Source organism: Orcinus orca, chromosome 7, assembly GCF_937001465.1.
Source record: "Orcinus orca chromosome 7, mOrcOrc1.1, whole genome shotgun sequence".
Taxonomy (NCBI): domain Eukaryota; kingdom Metazoa; phylum Chordata; class Mammalia; order Artiodactyla; family Delphinidae; genus Orcinus; species Orcinus orca.
The window spans coordinates 41,862,647-41,879,637 of record NC_064565.1 but is presented as its reverse complement, the minus strand read 5'-3'; the positions used below and the strand labels follow the sequence as shown (position 1 = coordinate 41,879,637).

Genomic DNA, 16,991 nt, shown 5'->3' with positions numbered 1-16,991 from the left:
AAAATAACTGACTTTGTATTTCTTTAATGGATTTTGTTTCACATGGGAGGGTTTTTTAATCAACATTTTCTAGTTTTTCTCATCATGTATTAATACAGTATGATAATCTTAAAAGAAATTTCTAGATCTGGAAATTCAGATGTGTGTTGTATACATGGTTTGAGTTATTGATGCTGATGCAGAAGACAGTCCAGATACTCCAGCACTTGCCTAAGAACATTCTCTAGTGTCTTCTGTTTTCACAGAAGCCAAGTTTCCTAGTCTTTCTCCAGGAATTGCTGGGTTTTCCTTTCTTCTGTGTAACACTGTCCTAATTCTGAATGCCCAGGTTTTATATAAAGAAGATGTCTCACCAGGAACGGCGATTGGAAAGACACCTGAGATGATGAGAGTGAAGCAAACCCAGGACCATATTAGCTCGGTAAAGACAGCCACTGGGGACTCACTTTCAAAATTTTCTGCTCGCCTTTGAAGATTTACACTGATGTCTGAGTTGCACTCATGACTTTTGTCACCAGAGGCAGCTTAAGTTGCTAAAATAAGGGTCATCTCATAATGCAGTGCCGAGGCAGTTTTCATGAGGGCTGGTTAGATGTAAAAAATGGAGAGGCCTGTGTCAAAGCAAACCAGAGCTGGACAGTAGTTTAAGCAGTTGAAACAACAACAAAAAAGATTTTTATTCAGGACAATTGCGATATAGGGGCAAAGAGATCTTGGTATAGAGCTGAGCTCAATTCTAAGTACAACAAGGGAAAGGAGGGATTTATGGGGGCGGGGATGGTTGGACAGGGATGGGGGGATGGGGAAGTCGGGGTGTGGAGAAAGGATCAGTGGATGGAAAATTACTCAGAAGAAACATCGGGGGTAAATGGGAGATTCTGCCTAAACCGACCTACCAGGATTTTTGCTGGAGGCAGGTCAAGGTGATCAGGCTTCTCCTGGGGGATTGGGGGCGGAGGGCGTTAAGGAATTTGATCAGATATCAAGGATGATGAGACATCCAGGGTGGGGGATTTTGGCTAAACTGACTTAGCAGGTTTCTGGCTAAAATTGGGAGGTGCAGAGATGGTCTAGGAAGTCCGAAGCTCAAGGCCTAGTTGGGAAGAAGGTTCAGAGGAGCCTGAGTCAAGTTTGGTCAAGAAGAGACTCATTGTCACCTGTAAGAAAGTAGCAGTTGGGAGAGTCAGAGACTGGCTCTTCCTGGTGTGTATATGTGAGTGTGTCCATCCTGGGCCAATGAACTGTGGCTGTAAGACATGGAGACCCCAGGGAAGAGAAGGGGCTTCAGTCTAAGTGTGGACCCCACCCCAAAGAGACCAGAGAGAACCCAAATGTCCGTGTCCTTGGCACGGACCCAGTATCAGCATGTGGCCCCCTTCCCCCTAAGCATAGGTTTTGTGCTGTTTAAACTGCGACTTCGCACGTCGCGGGGCTACTAATCAAACGCATGCACACATTCCCACTTTTACACCTGCAGGTGAAGTATAAGGAGGCGGTTGGACAAGGAACCCCCATCCCAGACCTGCCTGAAGTGAAGCGCGTCAAGGAGACACAGAAGCACATCAGCTCGGTAATGCGCCCCCGGCCTCTCCCCCACACTCAGCCCTCCCCCCGCCGGCTGGCTTGTTTCACCCCGTGTCCCTTCTGCTGGGCTTCCCAAGCCCGAGGATGGCGCGAATCCTCCCTGCCCTGTGAGGGGCAGTGCGGTTTGCAAAAGCAGAAGAGGAAACTGTCTTTACGTAATCAAGGAGCACAAGGCACTAGGCTTCGTGATTGCTCATCATACCTGCAGTTTCTAAAGTAAAATGTGCCGACTGTAGTAATAAGTTTATTGGGATGATCTCAAGGTAGTTAACTAAAAGCATATACATATAAACATAAAATAGAAAAGAAATATGTATACATGCATGGATGTATATACATACCTCAGGGCATTCTCCACGGTCCGCAAGACCCTAGGCAGCCTAGCGACGTCTCCGCGGCCACCTCCCCTCCCTTGCCCTGTATCCTCTGCTCTCTCCTTGTAAATACAGCGCGTGTTCAAGGCGCTGGCTGTCATCTACCCACAAGGGTATATTATACCTTAACCCTGTTCTCTAACAGGAATCGCAGGCACCTGTGCGCAGTGTGTGTTTTGGGGGAGGTGGGATTCTCCCACACCTGAAATATCAGGTTTAGTACACATTTCTCCCGACCTTCTGTCCAGCTAGCCCCGTCTCCGCCCACCCCCCCGTCCCCCCCTCCCCCAGCGCGCACGCGCGCCGCCCTTCCATCCGTAAGCAGTTTCTAAGCAATTGCTGGCTACTAGCAAAAGATTGTGTGAAGTTTGGGAAATAGTTGATGGCCCATAAAAGGTGAGGATCTTGGTTTCAGAGATCCGCCTGGCCCCTGGAGGCCTGAACTCTCATTTAATTTCCATTAGAAGACAGTTGCTATTTCTCTTGCAAGTCGTTTGTATTATTTAGACCTCATTCCCTTCGCATTCCCTGCCTATACTCTGGCTCCCAGTGGTACAGACTGCATTTAGAATTACATGTCCACTAATCCAGGAAAACCAGCCCGCATCTCCTTTGCTGCTTCTGATTGCAACTTCTTGCCTTTCTCTGATTTTGTTTTGTTCTGTGGTCCACGATCTGTTCCGTTGCCTTGCCTAGTAAAGAAATACAACTTTGTACCAAGATGGTAGATATTTAAAGATCCTGAAAAGTTTCCTAGCAAAGAAAAGATATCAACACTAGTTTGTCAGTGATTTTAGGAATTAATCTGTGACACAAACCCCTAGGATTTCTGTGTTGCTCCCCAGCCTGTGCTCTAGTGCAACATAGAATCCATCCATTTAAAAAGAATTCATTCCTTCCTTTAGGCTGAAAATTCTTAACATTGGGAGGGAGGGAGGAATGGAAGAAGCTAAGAGGCTCTGGAAGTTCCTTACTTGTTTCATTAACATTTACAGTCCTTTGACACTACCCAGAACAAATAGGGACTCTTCCCTGTTCAAAAACACTAATTGTCAAGACCCAGCAGTCATCAGTAAAAATTTCAGAGAAAAATGCTCTTCCTGGAAAAATAAACTGTTTAAGTCTCCTTGCATTAAGGGTACGTGCAGTCTAAAGGCCAGCTAGGAATTTTCAGAAGAAAATACAAAACAAACAGAAAATTCTCAACAACTGTGAAGGAACAGAGGATCACATGATTAGAAAAATCTAAGCCAAGCCATCTATTGAAGTACACATCTATTGTGGACCCATTATATTCAAGGGACTAATACTAGATGTTATGAAATGGTTAGACTTTTTTCATTGTTAAATTCATTAGCACTATTTAATGCATTTTAGGAATGTACTAAATGTTGACTACAGAAAATGCATAATTTAGTACAGTCTTCAAGGTAGTAAAATTACTACTTTTGAAGAGAGAACATAGATATTTGTGGCATTTCCTTCCTTATTCCCTGAGTGTCATGTTTGAAGGCTAGATTGCTTTTATGAGTTTCCACCAAATAGCCCACATATAGCTGTAATCCAAAGGATTCGTGGTCATTTTACTTTTTTAGATGTTCTAATTATCTTCTACAGGTTTTGTACAAAGAAAACTTGGGAACAGGCATTCCAACCCCTGTCACTCCAGAGATTGAGAGAGTCAAACGCAATCAAGAGAACTTTAGCTCGGTATTTACAAATAAGATACTTGATTTCCCATTAAAAAAATTACCGGAATAACCCATCATCCTTTTTTAAAAAGCAACATCTTAACACCAATTTTGTGTGTGTCCGTGTGTGTATGTGTTCCACCTGACCATCTGGACTTACACAAAATGACTCAATTTTCTGATGGTATTTTAACACTTTTGGCGACTGACAAGTGTGAGCACTTAGATCTGAAATACTGTAAATAGAATTAACGTAAGATTCCTCACCATTCATAACTCAACCTTTTCTGTGGTACCTTTTCACGCCCAGAATTAGCATTGTAGAGTTTATCCTTAAAATGTGAAGTAAAAAATAAAAGCATTATCCTTACTAAATATTACTCACTAAAAAACCCCCTCCTCACACCCACCCCCTGCCCCCCATCTTCTCTCTTCCTTAATCTTTGTGTTTGTTTTGAATGTCTTTTGGGTACTTTCTTGTATCTCACAGGTCTTGTACAAAGAAAATCTGGGGAAAGGAACCCCAACCCCTGTCACTCCAGAGATGGAGAGAGTCAAACGCAATCAAGAGAACTTTAGCTCGGTATTTCTTAGGGGCCAAAAAATAAAATCCCTTATTTTTTATTTAAAATAATATTTTTAACACATTACCAATATATAATTTTCCTGTAAAAATACTAAATTCATATAATGAAAATGATACCAAATATTACCTCAGTTTTCAACCCAAATCTAATTTAGTATTTATTTTAGTTCTGCTGTGAAATTTTAACTATGTTTTTCCTAAAACGTAGCTATTGATCACATTCCTTAAAAACCTGTAATACTTAGTGCTTCCTTCCTCAAATTCCCCTTGAATAACAGTAGGTGTTTCTAACCGGTGTGGCACAAGTCAAAAGTAAAATCTAACATGCCTCCGAAAGGATAATGTTAGCTAGAATTTTATTTGTATTTATTGTGGCTCTGTTTGATGTATTTTGTTCGCAGCTCTTCTTAAAAGAATGTGATTCTTGAACATTTTCATTCCAAAGACAACATAGCAATTCAGAGTAACTCAGAAATACAGATTTACTTGGCTCAGCTATTTTTGGTACATCACGAGAGAGATAAATGAGCTTTCCTTGGAATAGTTTCAGGATCATTGAAAGCTAATATTTATTTAGCTTTTAATATTTATTTTATTCCCCCAACCGCCCCCCCTCTTTTTTTGGTTCCCTAATTTAGAGTTACCAACAACTCATGAGGCATGTAAATTTCAGTTAACTTGAGTTGTCTCTGATAAGGCCGTCCTTGTCTTTGAGAGAAGGCTTATATAAGTGACTGACTCCTCCTGCAGCCTGGCAGCTCGGTTGCTATGAATGCCTCTTACTGATAGACCTCATATTGTGTGTGATGAAACGGCCAAAGGTGATCTGTACTTGTTCTATTTCTTAAAGTTATTTAGGCCAATTTTATGTCATTATGAAAACAAACAAGCAAAAATACTTTTAGAACCTGTTTTATAAGCTGAGTCTTCCTAAACAATGGGTCCAGGCTGATTTGATTGTTGATTTTGTGCACACAGATTCTGTACAAAGAGAACTTGAGCAAGGGGACTCCCCTCCCAGTCACTCCCGAGATGGAGCGGGTCAAGCACAACCAGGAGAACTTTAGCTCGGTATTTGGGAGAAAGCTCTTTTAACTCGTATTAAAAAAAATGATAATACCGTTGTATAAAACAAAACTTCTGTTAGTCCCTTTAAAATAATCAGTTTAACACATTTTTCTAAAAAAAAAAAATCTCATCAACTAAATTTTTCTGTTTTCCAGATCTTTTACTCACCATTTGATTCTAACATTTTATACTTCCTATAATAGTCCCTTAAAACGTTTCATTGATTCCTTTCCTTCCCTTTTCACGTTTTATGGGACTTTTGAAGTTAATTGATGTCCAAAACCCCCAAACACTATAGCTTTATTTACTTGGGAATACTTTTATTTGATGTAGCTGCGTTAGCATTGAAAGAAAAGACACAGGGCTTGAAGCCATGTGTAGAAATAGTGCTAGGGACAAGGTTTAGCTTAACATAGATCCTATCTGGATGAACAGAGCACCAAGAAAGAAAATCACTTCAGTATTGGAACCCAAAGCAATCTTATCTTGATACTTGTTCTAAACAAGCCATTCCATGAATAGAAATCCAGATCTTCTGATCTTTTAAAAAATATACAAATTAGATCGTGAGTCTATATTTAATGTTATTTTCTCTTTTATTAATATTTTTGTTGCTAAAAAACTCTATACTACTCAATAGTCTGTGAAACTTTTATATAAGGATCTTAGATTTACTTATGCCTGGGATGGAGAATCAAATGTCATTAGGAAAATTTAGCTGGATTTTTTTTTGGGGGGGTGGGCGGGTAGGTAGGGTGAGTTTTGATCCAAAATGTTTTTTAATTCTCCATTTAAATATTTTCTGAAAGTTTGAGTCTTTCACACAATTAAGTAACTTTCTTTGGTCCCACTGTCTTTGTTTTGTTTTGCTTTTTTGTTTTTAATTACTATTCACTAACAACCTTTTGATTTTATTAAATTTCGGTATAAATTGATATTATTTTCGGAATGTTATATTCACTGTTTTCCCTATAGGTATATATTATTATTCCTTCTTTTGGAAAGGTTTACATTAATTTTCAAAACTATTTAAAAATCATTTTCTTCTGTATTACAGTAAGTATATTATTGTTCATATCTATTTGAGATATTAATGATCCTGGACAATTTCTTTTAAGTAACCATTTGTGTTAATTTTTACATAGGTTGCATTTAGGCAATTTTTATCCAGTGGTGCATAGAGCCTTTAAGATTCTATGGAAGATAAACAGTGCTATGTATTTAGACTTGACCACCTCTATAACTTGAATTTACCCAACAAAGACCAATTTCCTATATTGCATAGATTTGACCTAGGGTTTAAAATATCTGTTATTCTGTAAAACAGATGTTCTGTGTAGGGAAAATAAATATTTGCCCATCTAATTAAAAAATAACCTTTCTATTGTACACTAAGCATTTTAGTAATTTTATGAAATTAATTTGATTTTTTTAAATTCCTAACACAGAAAACCAACATTTAATATATGAGTTAGCTTAAAAGTTGAACATCAAATACACCAGCACTTTAGCCAAGGAAATATGGAGCATGTTTTCATCCAGATCTGTGCTTGAAAAAACAGATTGACTTGGTGAATTTGTCTTTCCTGTTTGACGTCTGTGTTTCATAGTACGTTCCTTACACGATAGCTGAAAGGGCTGCTTTTGACTGCTCTTTTTTTTTCTGGATGCTTTCTTGTATCGTACAGGTGTTGTATAAAGAAAACATCGGGAAAGGGATTCCAGTTCCCATCACTCCAGAGATGGAGAGAGTCAAACACAATCAAGAAAACTTTAGTTCGGTATTTAAAAAGCAAACAAACAAAAACCCTTTAACTAATTTTAAACCATTTTTTAAAAAGATTAATGGCTATATTTTAAAACCTAATCAACTCATGCCAGTAAAAACTTTGACACGTCTTGTGTCTTGTTTGCAACTTAATGCTGCCATTTCCCATGAATCAGATTCCCCATTTTGGTTAAACATTAACATCACTTAAAAAATGTTCAATATGATATTCCAGCCTTTAAAAACATAGCATTCCCAGTCTCTAGGCACCCACATTATCCTGCTTTGGCAACTTTCAGTTGAACGTAAAGCTTACAAAAATTTATTCTGCAAATAAATTTAAACTGTTGGCTTCATTTCCTATTCTAACCTTCTTGGTCTCTACTGGTATTTGTATAGATATTTTCAGGTTTTTTTTTTTTTAGCATTTTGTCACTGTTCTCCATTTAAATATAATTAATTCTTCCCAATATGTTCACCTAAACTAAAAATTAAATACCTTGACTTCTTTTGAAAATCAACAAAAGAAGACTTGTGTGTATGCATCTTCATATATGCAGTGTTTATTAAACCTTTCCAAATCAAAATAACTTATTTGGTTCTCCTTCTGCCTCTGCCCTTTTTTCCCCCAACCTCATAATAAGCTGGGGGGCGCAGCTCATCGTTCCCTTCCATGGTGCTCTCCTTTGCTCAGTGATGCAGAGACTAGTTCAACAAAACAGTATAATTCTTTCAAATTTCTTAGCTTCCCTGCTCCTTCCTGCATTCCCTTGCTTTTAAGGACGTCTTTAGGCTCCTACAGGTTGGATCTAGAAGCTTCTGGTATTTCCCTTCCTCTAACTGGTCCTCTTCCTCCTTGTCCTTCTACTCCCAACTGCTCTGCAAGAAGGGGAGAGTGGTCGATTGCTCTTTTTGTTCTGGATGCTTTCCTATCACACAGGTGCTATACAAAGAAAACCTGGGCACAGGAATCCCAATCTCCATCACTCCAGAGATGCAGAGAGTCAAACTCAATCAAGAGAACCTTAGCTCGGTATTTTGGAAAGAAAGGGAAAATAGATGCCATTTAACGTCATAATTAAGTTGATTCTTAACATTTATTCTTCTTTTAAATCCACTTCCCTTCCTTTGCTTCTAACATACCTCACTTTAGCAAAAGGACATACTTTCACATTTCTGTGGTACTATTATGGATTTTTTTTCAAGTTAATTCTGATTTCTGTTATATCTGGCATTTAAAAAAATGTTTTTTGAAACCTTTTTTCTTTTAGTTTGCTTGGATAACAACACAACCAAGTTCTAACAATCTCAAATCCCCACGTGACTGTTTGGGAGGATAACTCCAGTCTTTCCCCAGTAACTAAGGGCCCTGCTACCCCAGATAGTGTCAGTTTGCTAATCCCAAAAGTGGCTATCATTAAATTTTTTTGTGGCATCTTGTTAGCACATAACTCCTGGCTCCTTGGACTACTGTGTCATTTGATAACAAGGAAGTTGAACTGACCCTTAAAATCTCACAACAAATGTAATGTTACTTATGGTTGTTTTTCTGGATGCTTTCTCATCACACAGGTGTTATACAAAGAAAACATGGGCAAGGGAACCCCTTTACCTGTCACTCCAGAGATGGAGAGAGTCAAACACAATCAAGAAAATATTAGCTCGGTACTTTGGCAAGGAAAAAAAAGAAACTACTTCTTTAATGATTTAAAATAATACATATTAATCCTACTTTTTAAAGGCAACTGAAATTTTGTGAATTTCTTAATCACATTTATCCTTCTTCCCTTTAGAGCTACTCCTAGACTTAACTCCATAATAACAAGGTTGCTTTAATCCATATTTTAAAGTTCTAATATCAGAAAGTAATAAATCATCCTTTTGCTCCTCTCTCCCTAAACTTACTCTCTATCCATTACCCCTAAGGTCTCTTTGTTTTACATACTTGTGATATTTGGGGAGTGGCGTAGTAGGTGTGACAGGGCTCTTTCTAGACAGTGGAGTTGTGATTTTGTTGTGTTTTTGCACCTGACTTTAGGTTCTAATTTACCCTGCCGGATTTGGACAAAGAGACCTTGGGGAAAAATAACCCCTAATCCGCTCCTTCAGGGATAACGACATAAATTTAAGATCCAGTAGTGGTTTTGGCAAATGAATGTCAATTTACTTAAAAATGAAAGTGTCACTCGAACTGTTTTTTGTTTTACCAATTTTAGTTCTCTTTGTTCTTCTGTATTTATCATGGTCTTCAGCTGCTAATTTTAGTAAGCCGTTTTCTGTAAGCCTGCGCTCTGTGATATTTTATACGTTTATAGATTGCTGGGGCATTGGGGTTTGTGTGGGGACATTAGTGTACGCAGTGAAGCGCCAGCGGCCCTCCGCATCTACACTGTCTGCAGGTTCCTCAGATACTGGAACGCAGGACTCCTGAGACTAGTGTGCATTAGAATCACCGGGAAACCCACGGTCTCTCATTCTGTAGATCTGGCGTGGGCCAGAAAGTTTGCATTTCCAGCAGGGGCTCAGGTGATGCTGACTTTGCTATCCAGGGACTTCAGCTTTGAGAACCACTTCTTTGACAGAATTCTTCCTCTTGAATGCCATATCCCGAAACTCCTGTGACCCCAAGAATGACACTGAGGTGACAGCGAGGTTGGGAATTTATCACGATATTTCCTATTGACTTACCATGATAGTGATCTAATTGCTGAAAACATTTTTCCTTACTACGTATGATGATGTACTGAACTAAAGCAAGAGGCAGAGCACAGATGATAGCAAGGATACATTTTCCTGATGTGTCTATGTGAGTTCAAGTGTGGCAAAAGGGTCCAGTCTCCCTATGCTATTTAGGGAGCAGCCTCCACCTTCTGTGTTATTCAAGCACGTGCCCCTAAGTCCTGTGAGATGACCTGTCAGGAGCTTGACACGCGTAGATTAGTGGGAGAGTGAAGGCAGTTTCCCATCCCTGCCCCACATCCCGGAACTAGGCACAAAAACTGCAGTTCTGTCTTGCAGGCTGTAAGGATTTCAGGGCAGGGTCCTAACCTAGAAATGTGTCTTGCTGTAACTACATCAACTTGTTTTGGAAATGTATTTCTTTCCATCTAACCTTATTGCCCAAATGGTTTAGCACCCTGAGCCTCCTAACAAATGATCTGTTCTGTTTAATCTTTTGGTAACTGCAATTCTTTTTTTCTTTTTGGCTTTTTGGATCCATTGGACTCATGTAGGTTTTGTACAAAGAAAATGTGGGGAAAGGCACCCCAACCCTTGTCACTCCAGAGATGCAGAGAGTCAAACGCAATCAAGAGAACATTAGCTCGGTATTGTCTTGAGAAATGAAAGTGCTTTTAATTTTGCAAAGTAACCCCTGCCGTTTGACCTGCTCCTAACTCCATCCCAGGTTAAAACAAACAAGATGCCAGCTTTTTACAATCTCCCCTAAATGATATACATATACTGTTGCCATTAACTGTTTTTTAAGCTTTCTTCTAGAGTTGTACTCACTAATAGTAATAGATTAAACCTGGAGTTTTCTCCCCCAAATTGCATTATATTGAATAGCCTGAATACTGCCTCCTAGTGACTTTCAGGTCCACCTTTGTATCTCACAGGTGTTATACAAAGAGAACCTGGGGAAAGCCACCCCCGCACTCTTTACTCCCGAGATGGAAAGAGTCAAACGCAATCAAGAAAACTTTAGCTCGGTATTTGAGAGAGGAAAAAAGAAATGGTGACACTTTTAACAAGTCTGGCAAACATGGTTATACCACTAACTTATCTCACTGTTTCCCCAAAACTTTTATCTTTTAAAATTCTTCTTTACCTACTTAAAAATGACATACCAACCCCACCGGCTCACCTGATTTACTTCTTTCGTCACTTTTTGCTTTCTACAATAACATTTTAATGGCTTTCTCTTCTTGAGGTGTTTTTATAGAGTGTGACATAACTGAGCCATAACAACAGCTCGATGATGGTTTTCAGAACTGGGTTTCTGCTCTCTGATATCTGGATGCTCTCTTGGCCCCTCTAGGTATTGTACAAAGAGAATATGAGAAAAGCAACTCCGACACCGGTCACTCCAGAGATGGAGAGAGCTAAGCGCAACCAAGAAAACATTAGCTCGGTATTTTCTAGGACTAAAGAAGGAGTAGTGCAACAACTTGGAAAATAACATTTTAACATCATAAAAAAGTGTTTTTATTCAACTGAAAATTCACACTAAAATTAACATACCTGTGCTTTTAAATTCCAAATGACTGTACTAAGACATAACAAGTTAATTGCCAGTGTTTCCTCTTCCCTTTTACTTTACTCTGAGGTAGTCTTATGTAACCAAGTGTAACAAATTGACTTCCTAACATCCTCAATCTTCAGCAATACTTTTTTAAGATACCTTATGAAACAGGTAATACTCTGAAATGGAAGCCTTCTCTGACTTTGATATTTTGGGTTTTTCATTTCTGAGATTTTGATTTCTGTATTAGCATATTGGTTTATGAAATCTGGACATACTCCTTCAAAAAATGATCACTTGTTTTAAAGGATAGTTCTTTCAAACGTCAGTATCACGTTTAGCTCCAAATATCATCCAATGTGCTGGTGCTACAATTCCCAGCAAATTCAAGAGATCACTTTTTCCCCTTCCTTTCAAAATTATACTTTGCCCTGTCTCCTCAAACTCAAAAGAAATTCTTTGTCTCATTCAAGCCCTGCCTGTCCACCCTCATGCTAACTGTTCCTCTGTCAGTCATGGGTGAGCTGGGGCTTTTCAGGTGACTCAAGCTTCCCTCCCCAGTTTCTTTCACCTCCATCTGTTGGAAAGGTTTTGAGGTTTCAGAATTAGGATGGTACCACAACCTGTCCTCATTCATGGTCTCTCCTCTGTCAGGTGCTTTATTCTGATAGCTTCCGGAAACAAATACAAGGCAAAGCTGCCTATGTCTTGGACACGCCAGAGATGAGACGGGTGAGGGAGACCCAACGCCACATCTCAACGGTGAGTCAGGAATTCCTCAGATTGGGTGGGCGGCCTGTTGGAACATGTAAAAAAGGAAATGATCACACCATCCTATTTTCACCAAGTGAACTCGTGAAATTTCAGGTGAAATATCATGAAGACTTCGAGAAACACAAGGGTTGCTTCACACCAGTGGTGACAGACCCCATCACTGAACGAGTAAAGAAGAACACACAGGACTTCAGTGACATTAACTACCGAGGTATTCAGAGAAAAGTGGTAGAAATGGAACAAAAACGGAATGACCAGGATCAGGAAACTATTACAGGTAATTGGAGCCTGGGGAGAAAAATCAACGTTAAGGAAGGTAGAAGAACACAAGTGACATTATCTAGAGCAAAGCAAAGGCCAGAGGACCTCAATCTGTGTTTTCATTAGATGTGAAAGAAAACCCCTATCACTTCACTGTTTACAAAGCTGAAATCTACTTTATGCTTTGTTCCCCTCCTAGAACTAAGCTCAATGAGTGTTATTCAATCCGCCTGTGGTTGTTTAGGTTCATGCCTTGGTCTCCAAGCTATCACAAGTGTCCAAGAACATCTGTGCTGATCCTGAATCTCACTTTCAGGTTTACGTGTCTGGCGTACAAATCCTGGCTCAGTTTTTGACTATGATCCAGCAGAAGACAACATTCAGTCCCGAAGCTTACACATGATTAATGGTATGTGATGCCACAAAAGGCTTACGACGTAAACATCACCATTTAGTGGGCTAGTGCCAGTGGCTTTTAGGCTCAGAAGTTCGTCTCCTCCAGGGCTTTCAATTTCCTGAGACACCCATTCAGCATAAGAACACCTCCTTGACTAGTGGGCCAAGCTCATTTTCTAGACAAGTTCAAGTTAGGAAAGATTGTTTCACTGCCTAAGGGTAAGTCCCCTTCAGTCCCCATTATCATTTTTTTTTTTTCCTAAAGTAAAAAAGGTAGTACATCTTTCTGTTGGAGAAATAATGAAAAAAAAATACATAAGCAAAGGGAAGAGAATGGATTTGCCCTTTAACAACTTTCTGAACTCTCTTACGTCAAGGAAGATTAGCCACTCAACAAAACAGGCCACATACCTTTATGCCTTCTATTCATGTTAAAAGTAAAACAATATGTAGTGCCTATAAGTCTCAAAGGATTTATACTCTAGTCCACTGATGAAGAGAGACCAGTAAATCAGTGGTTACACCCTGACATGTACAATTTTAAAGGTCTGCACACAGATTGCAGAAACACAGAGAAAGTGTATCTAAATAAATTTGGAAGTTAGGGGGCATGTTCTGTAGAAGTTGAAAGGTGGAATTTGTGCACATTACTATCTGTTCATTTTAGTGAGCCCGGAAAATGAGGATAGAGGAATGGAGTAGTAGTCAAGGACAGACTCCGGGATTGGAAGCCTGGCTGTACCACTTAACGGATAGGGGACCTTGGGTGATTAAACTGTCATCTGGAAAATGTATCATAAGAGTTTTTGAGGGTTTAATCCACAGAAATCTACTTAAAACCCTGCATGCATGACAACAAACAAAAGCCAACTGAGAGTCAATTACCGTTAGGCATTGCTGCTATAAAAAGTTTCACCTCTGCTCCCTCTCCAATGGATCTTACCTCCCCAGCACAAGCTCAGCGCCGGAGCCGGGAGCAGTCTCGATCTGCCAGCGCGCTGAGCGTCAGTGGCGGCGAGGAGAAGTCTGAGCATTCAGAAGGTGCCCACCTCTCCACCTACAGCGACGGGGGCGTCTTCTTCTCTGCAACCTCACCAGGTACATGTGGATGGCCCTGACCTTGACAGCCACAGCCAACCAGCTAGCTCCCTGGAGGTTACTGTTAAGAGATGCTTTGAGTAAAAACACAACAAAAAACATCTAGATCCTTTCTTCTAATGAGAGGACTAGAATTGTGGCGAGGTACACGCAGTTAGCTATTTCATTTTCATTCCTCCTATCTTGGAAATCATTCTTTTTAAATTAGGGGAAAAGATTAGCTCAGTTGCTAATCACAGATTAAATGAGGTCTAGTCACGTTTTCTCCTAATAAACCATTTTCTCCCTTTTCAGCTTACAAACATGCAAAAACCACAGAGCTCCCACAGCAACGATCATCTTCAGTTGCTACCCAGCAGACAACGGTATCCTCCATCCCATCTCATCCATCTACTGCTGGAGTAAGTAACAGTAACTTACTCAAGTCATTCTCACTTTTTGATATGTGCAATGATTATAGGTATTCTGGTCTTTTTTTTTAATTAACCGAATCTTCTATTTTACATAATGCTCTTTTACTACACATCTCATGCTAACAGTAATAAATTATCAGAAAACCTTCATTAGCAACTCACATTAATTAAAAAGCATTACTCGGTGATTGAAAACAAACACACCAAAAAAAAAAAAGCCTAAAGCAAAGTCATCATTTTGGTCTCATCAGACCCACCCACTATCTTAAAGCAAAACATCTGTGGCTTGGAATCATTCTTCCAGAATATATTGGGCTGGCCAAAGAGCTCGTTCGGATTTTTCCCCCATCATCTTACAGAAAAACCCGAACGAACTTCTTGGCCAACCCAAATATATGTGTATGCACATGTCACACATGTAATCTGGTCATATCTTAGATATCCCCTATTAATATACATTGAAGAAATAAGTCAAATCATGTTCACAATTCACCAGGACTACTTTAAAACTCTTAGTTTAAAACCCTGGATCTCATTCATAATATTACAAAAACATAATTCTTTAGGATTGAAATGAACAATATTTGTATGTAGAAAACTATCTTTACTAAAGGACATAAGACTTAAGTATTGAGACCCATTATAGTTCAGGAAGGGAATCTTGAAGTCATTTCTCCAGAAATAAATCCATAAATTCAAGGCAATTCCAATCAAATACTAGTAAAATTTTAAAAATTTTTATACATTACTCCTATAATTTATTTGAAAGAGTAAAGATGCAAGAATAAGCAAATTTTGAAAATGATAATAGGAAAGGACTTAACCATATAAGAGCAAAATATGCTATAAAGCTATTGTAATTAAATATGAATTTAGCATGAGAATAGATTTTAAAATAGATGAAGTCCAAAAATGGACCCTAAAAGAATTACAAATCAGCAGAGAAAAAAAAAAGGAAAACTAAAATACTACAGAAAAATAGAGACTACTTTTACAATTGGAAATGGTGAAAGCCTTCCTCAGCAGACTCCAAAATCTAGATATGTAAAGGAAAAGACTGACAGATTTGACCATAAAAGGTTAAATGTTTTTATAGCAAAAAGAAATGTCAAACTGGGAAAAAATATTATACTAAATAAAAAGATTAATATCTAAAAACGCAAAAAGTATCCAAAGTTCATTGACATATTATCCCCCTTCCCTTCAAAATAAAACCTGGAAGCATATGAATAGACAATATACAGCAAAATTTTTAAAAATGGCCAACAAAAAAAACATGTTCACCATTTGACTACTAACCAGAAATATGCAACAATAAAAGTATATTAGAACATTATAGTAGTGAACTTTCTAAAAAAACTTACTTAAAAGGCACATGCCTTTGACCAAATACTTTTACTTTTAAAAGCTTTCTTTTGAAATATCTGCCCAAAGACAAACACTATAGGGTTAGTGGATGAAAACATGGTGACAAAAAGATGGTGACAATTAAATGTCCAGAAATATAGAAATGGCTAAATAATTTGCGATAGTACTAAAATATGGAATTCTCTACAGCAGTAAAAAAGAATGTGATCAATCTATATTTATATGGAAAGACCTCCAAGCTATATTAAATGGAAGGAACAAGTCAGAGTACTATTTATAGTAGTATTCCACTTATGTGGGGCAGGGGGGAACCTATCCTTGAATGTGAATGTATGTTGTGTATATTTCAGAATGCTAGGAAAAAATATGTAGGTCTCATACCAAATTACTAACCAGTGACTGCTCCTATGAAGAAAATTTGGGCACTTTCAAATTTTATCTCTAAATTGTTAGTTTTTAAAAACCTTATTTCATTGTTGTGAGAACACGAGATCAACCTACCCTTATATTTTTAAGTGTATAATGCATTATTGTTTACTATAGATTCAAGGTTGTGTACAGATCCCTAGAGATCTCTAGAACAGATCTCTAGGGTTTATTCATCTTGCTTAACTGAAACTTTATGCCTGTTGATTAGTAATGCCCTATTTTCCTTTCCCACCATGCTACAATTCTTTAAAAAAAAACATTGTGGAGGTTAGCTTTCCAGAACTTTTATTACTGGTATGCTCCCAAATTCCCAAAGTGAGAAAAACATGCAATATTGCTATGATTTTTCAAATTTTTTCTCCAAAACACTAGATTAGTACATCCACTAATGTACTTTCTGTATATATTTGCCTATTTGGGATATATTTCATATAAATGAAATCACACAATATGTGGTCTTCTGTGACTGGCTTCTTAATGTTTTGAGGTTATCCATGTTGTATCATGTATCAGTACTTCATCCCTTTTTATTAGCAAATATTTAATTGTATGGGAATACCTTTTCTTTATTCATTCATCAGTTGGTGGGCATTTGGGCTAGTTCCACTTTTTGGCTGTTACAAATAATGCCGTTATGAATACAGATGTACAAGTTACTATGTGGACTTATGCTCATTCCTCTTGTGTATATACCTAGGAGTAGAATTGCTAGGTCACATGGTAACTCTTAAAATGGGAAGAACTTCCAAAACTGTTTTCCAAAGTGTCTGCACCATTTTCCTTTCCCACCAACGGTTTATAAAGATTCAAATTTTTCCATATCCTCCCCAACACTTGTTACTATCTTTTCAATTATCACCATTCCAGTGTGTGTGAAGGGGTATTTCATTGTAGTTTTGCATTTTCCTGATGATTGACGATGTCGAGCATCTTTTCAC

The 16,991-nt window shown here is 38.4% G+C and overlaps 2 protein-coding genes and 1 long non-coding RNA gene across 52 annotated transcripts in view; 1 reads left to right on the top strand and 2 right to left on the bottom strand.

Moving 5' to 3' along the window:
* Nucleotides 1–2,225, bottom strand: part of LOC117195434 (uncharacterized) — a 77,549-nt gene extending 75,324 nt beyond the window's left edge. The window contains exon 1 of the long non-coding RNA XR_007478495.1: nt 1,926–2,225. This is a non-coding gene — a long non-coding RNA (uncharacterized LOC117195434). The remainder of the gene's footprint in view (nt 1–1,925) is intronic.
* NEB (nebulin) overlaps nt 1–16,991 on the top strand; it is a 231,171-nt gene that overhangs the window by 213,136 nt on the left and 1,044 nt on the right. For 8 of the 50 annotated variants that reach the window (XM_049712452.1, XM_049712434.1, XM_049712443.1 and 5 more), the window contains 15 exons: nt 329–421; nt 1,478–1,570; nt 3,576–3,668; nt 4,140–4,232; nt 5,214–5,306; nt 6,992–7,084; nt 8,012–8,104; nt 8,644–8,736; nt 10,305–10,397; nt 10,689–10,781; nt 11,111–11,203; nt 11,969–12,365; nt 12,666–12,758; nt 13,697–13,843; nt 14,138–14,244. In XM_049712452.1, the coding sequence (XP_049568409.1) occupies nt 329–421; nt 1,478–1,570; nt 3,576–3,668; nt 4,140–4,232; nt 5,214–5,306; nt 6,992–7,084; nt 8,012–8,104; nt 8,644–8,736; nt 10,305–10,397; nt 10,689–10,781; nt 11,111–11,203; nt 11,969–12,365; nt 12,666–12,758; nt 13,697–13,843; nt 14,138–14,244 (1,767 nt within the window). The remainder of the gene's footprint in view (nt 1–328; nt 422–1,477; nt 1,571–3,575; nt 3,669–4,139; nt 4,233–5,213; nt 5,307–6,991; nt 7,085–8,011; nt 8,105–8,643; nt 8,737–10,304; nt 10,398–10,688; nt 10,782–11,110; nt 11,204–11,968; nt 12,366–12,665; nt 12,759–13,696; nt 13,844–14,137; nt 14,245–16,991) is intronic. The other 42 variants (XM_049712481.1, XM_049712433.1, XM_049712479.1 and 39 more) reach the window with 39 other exon arrangements.
* Nucleotides 10,401–16,991, bottom strand: part of RIF1 (replication timing regulatory factor 1) — a 66,503-nt gene continuing 59,912 nt past the window's right edge. The window contains exons 39-40 of the mRNA XM_049712483.1: nt 13,689–13,904; nt 10,401–12,110 (exon numbers count right to left, since the gene is read on the bottom strand). The gene's annotated coding sequence lies outside the window, so the exon portion shown is untranslated. The remainder of the gene's footprint in view (nt 12,111–13,688; nt 13,905–16,991) is intronic.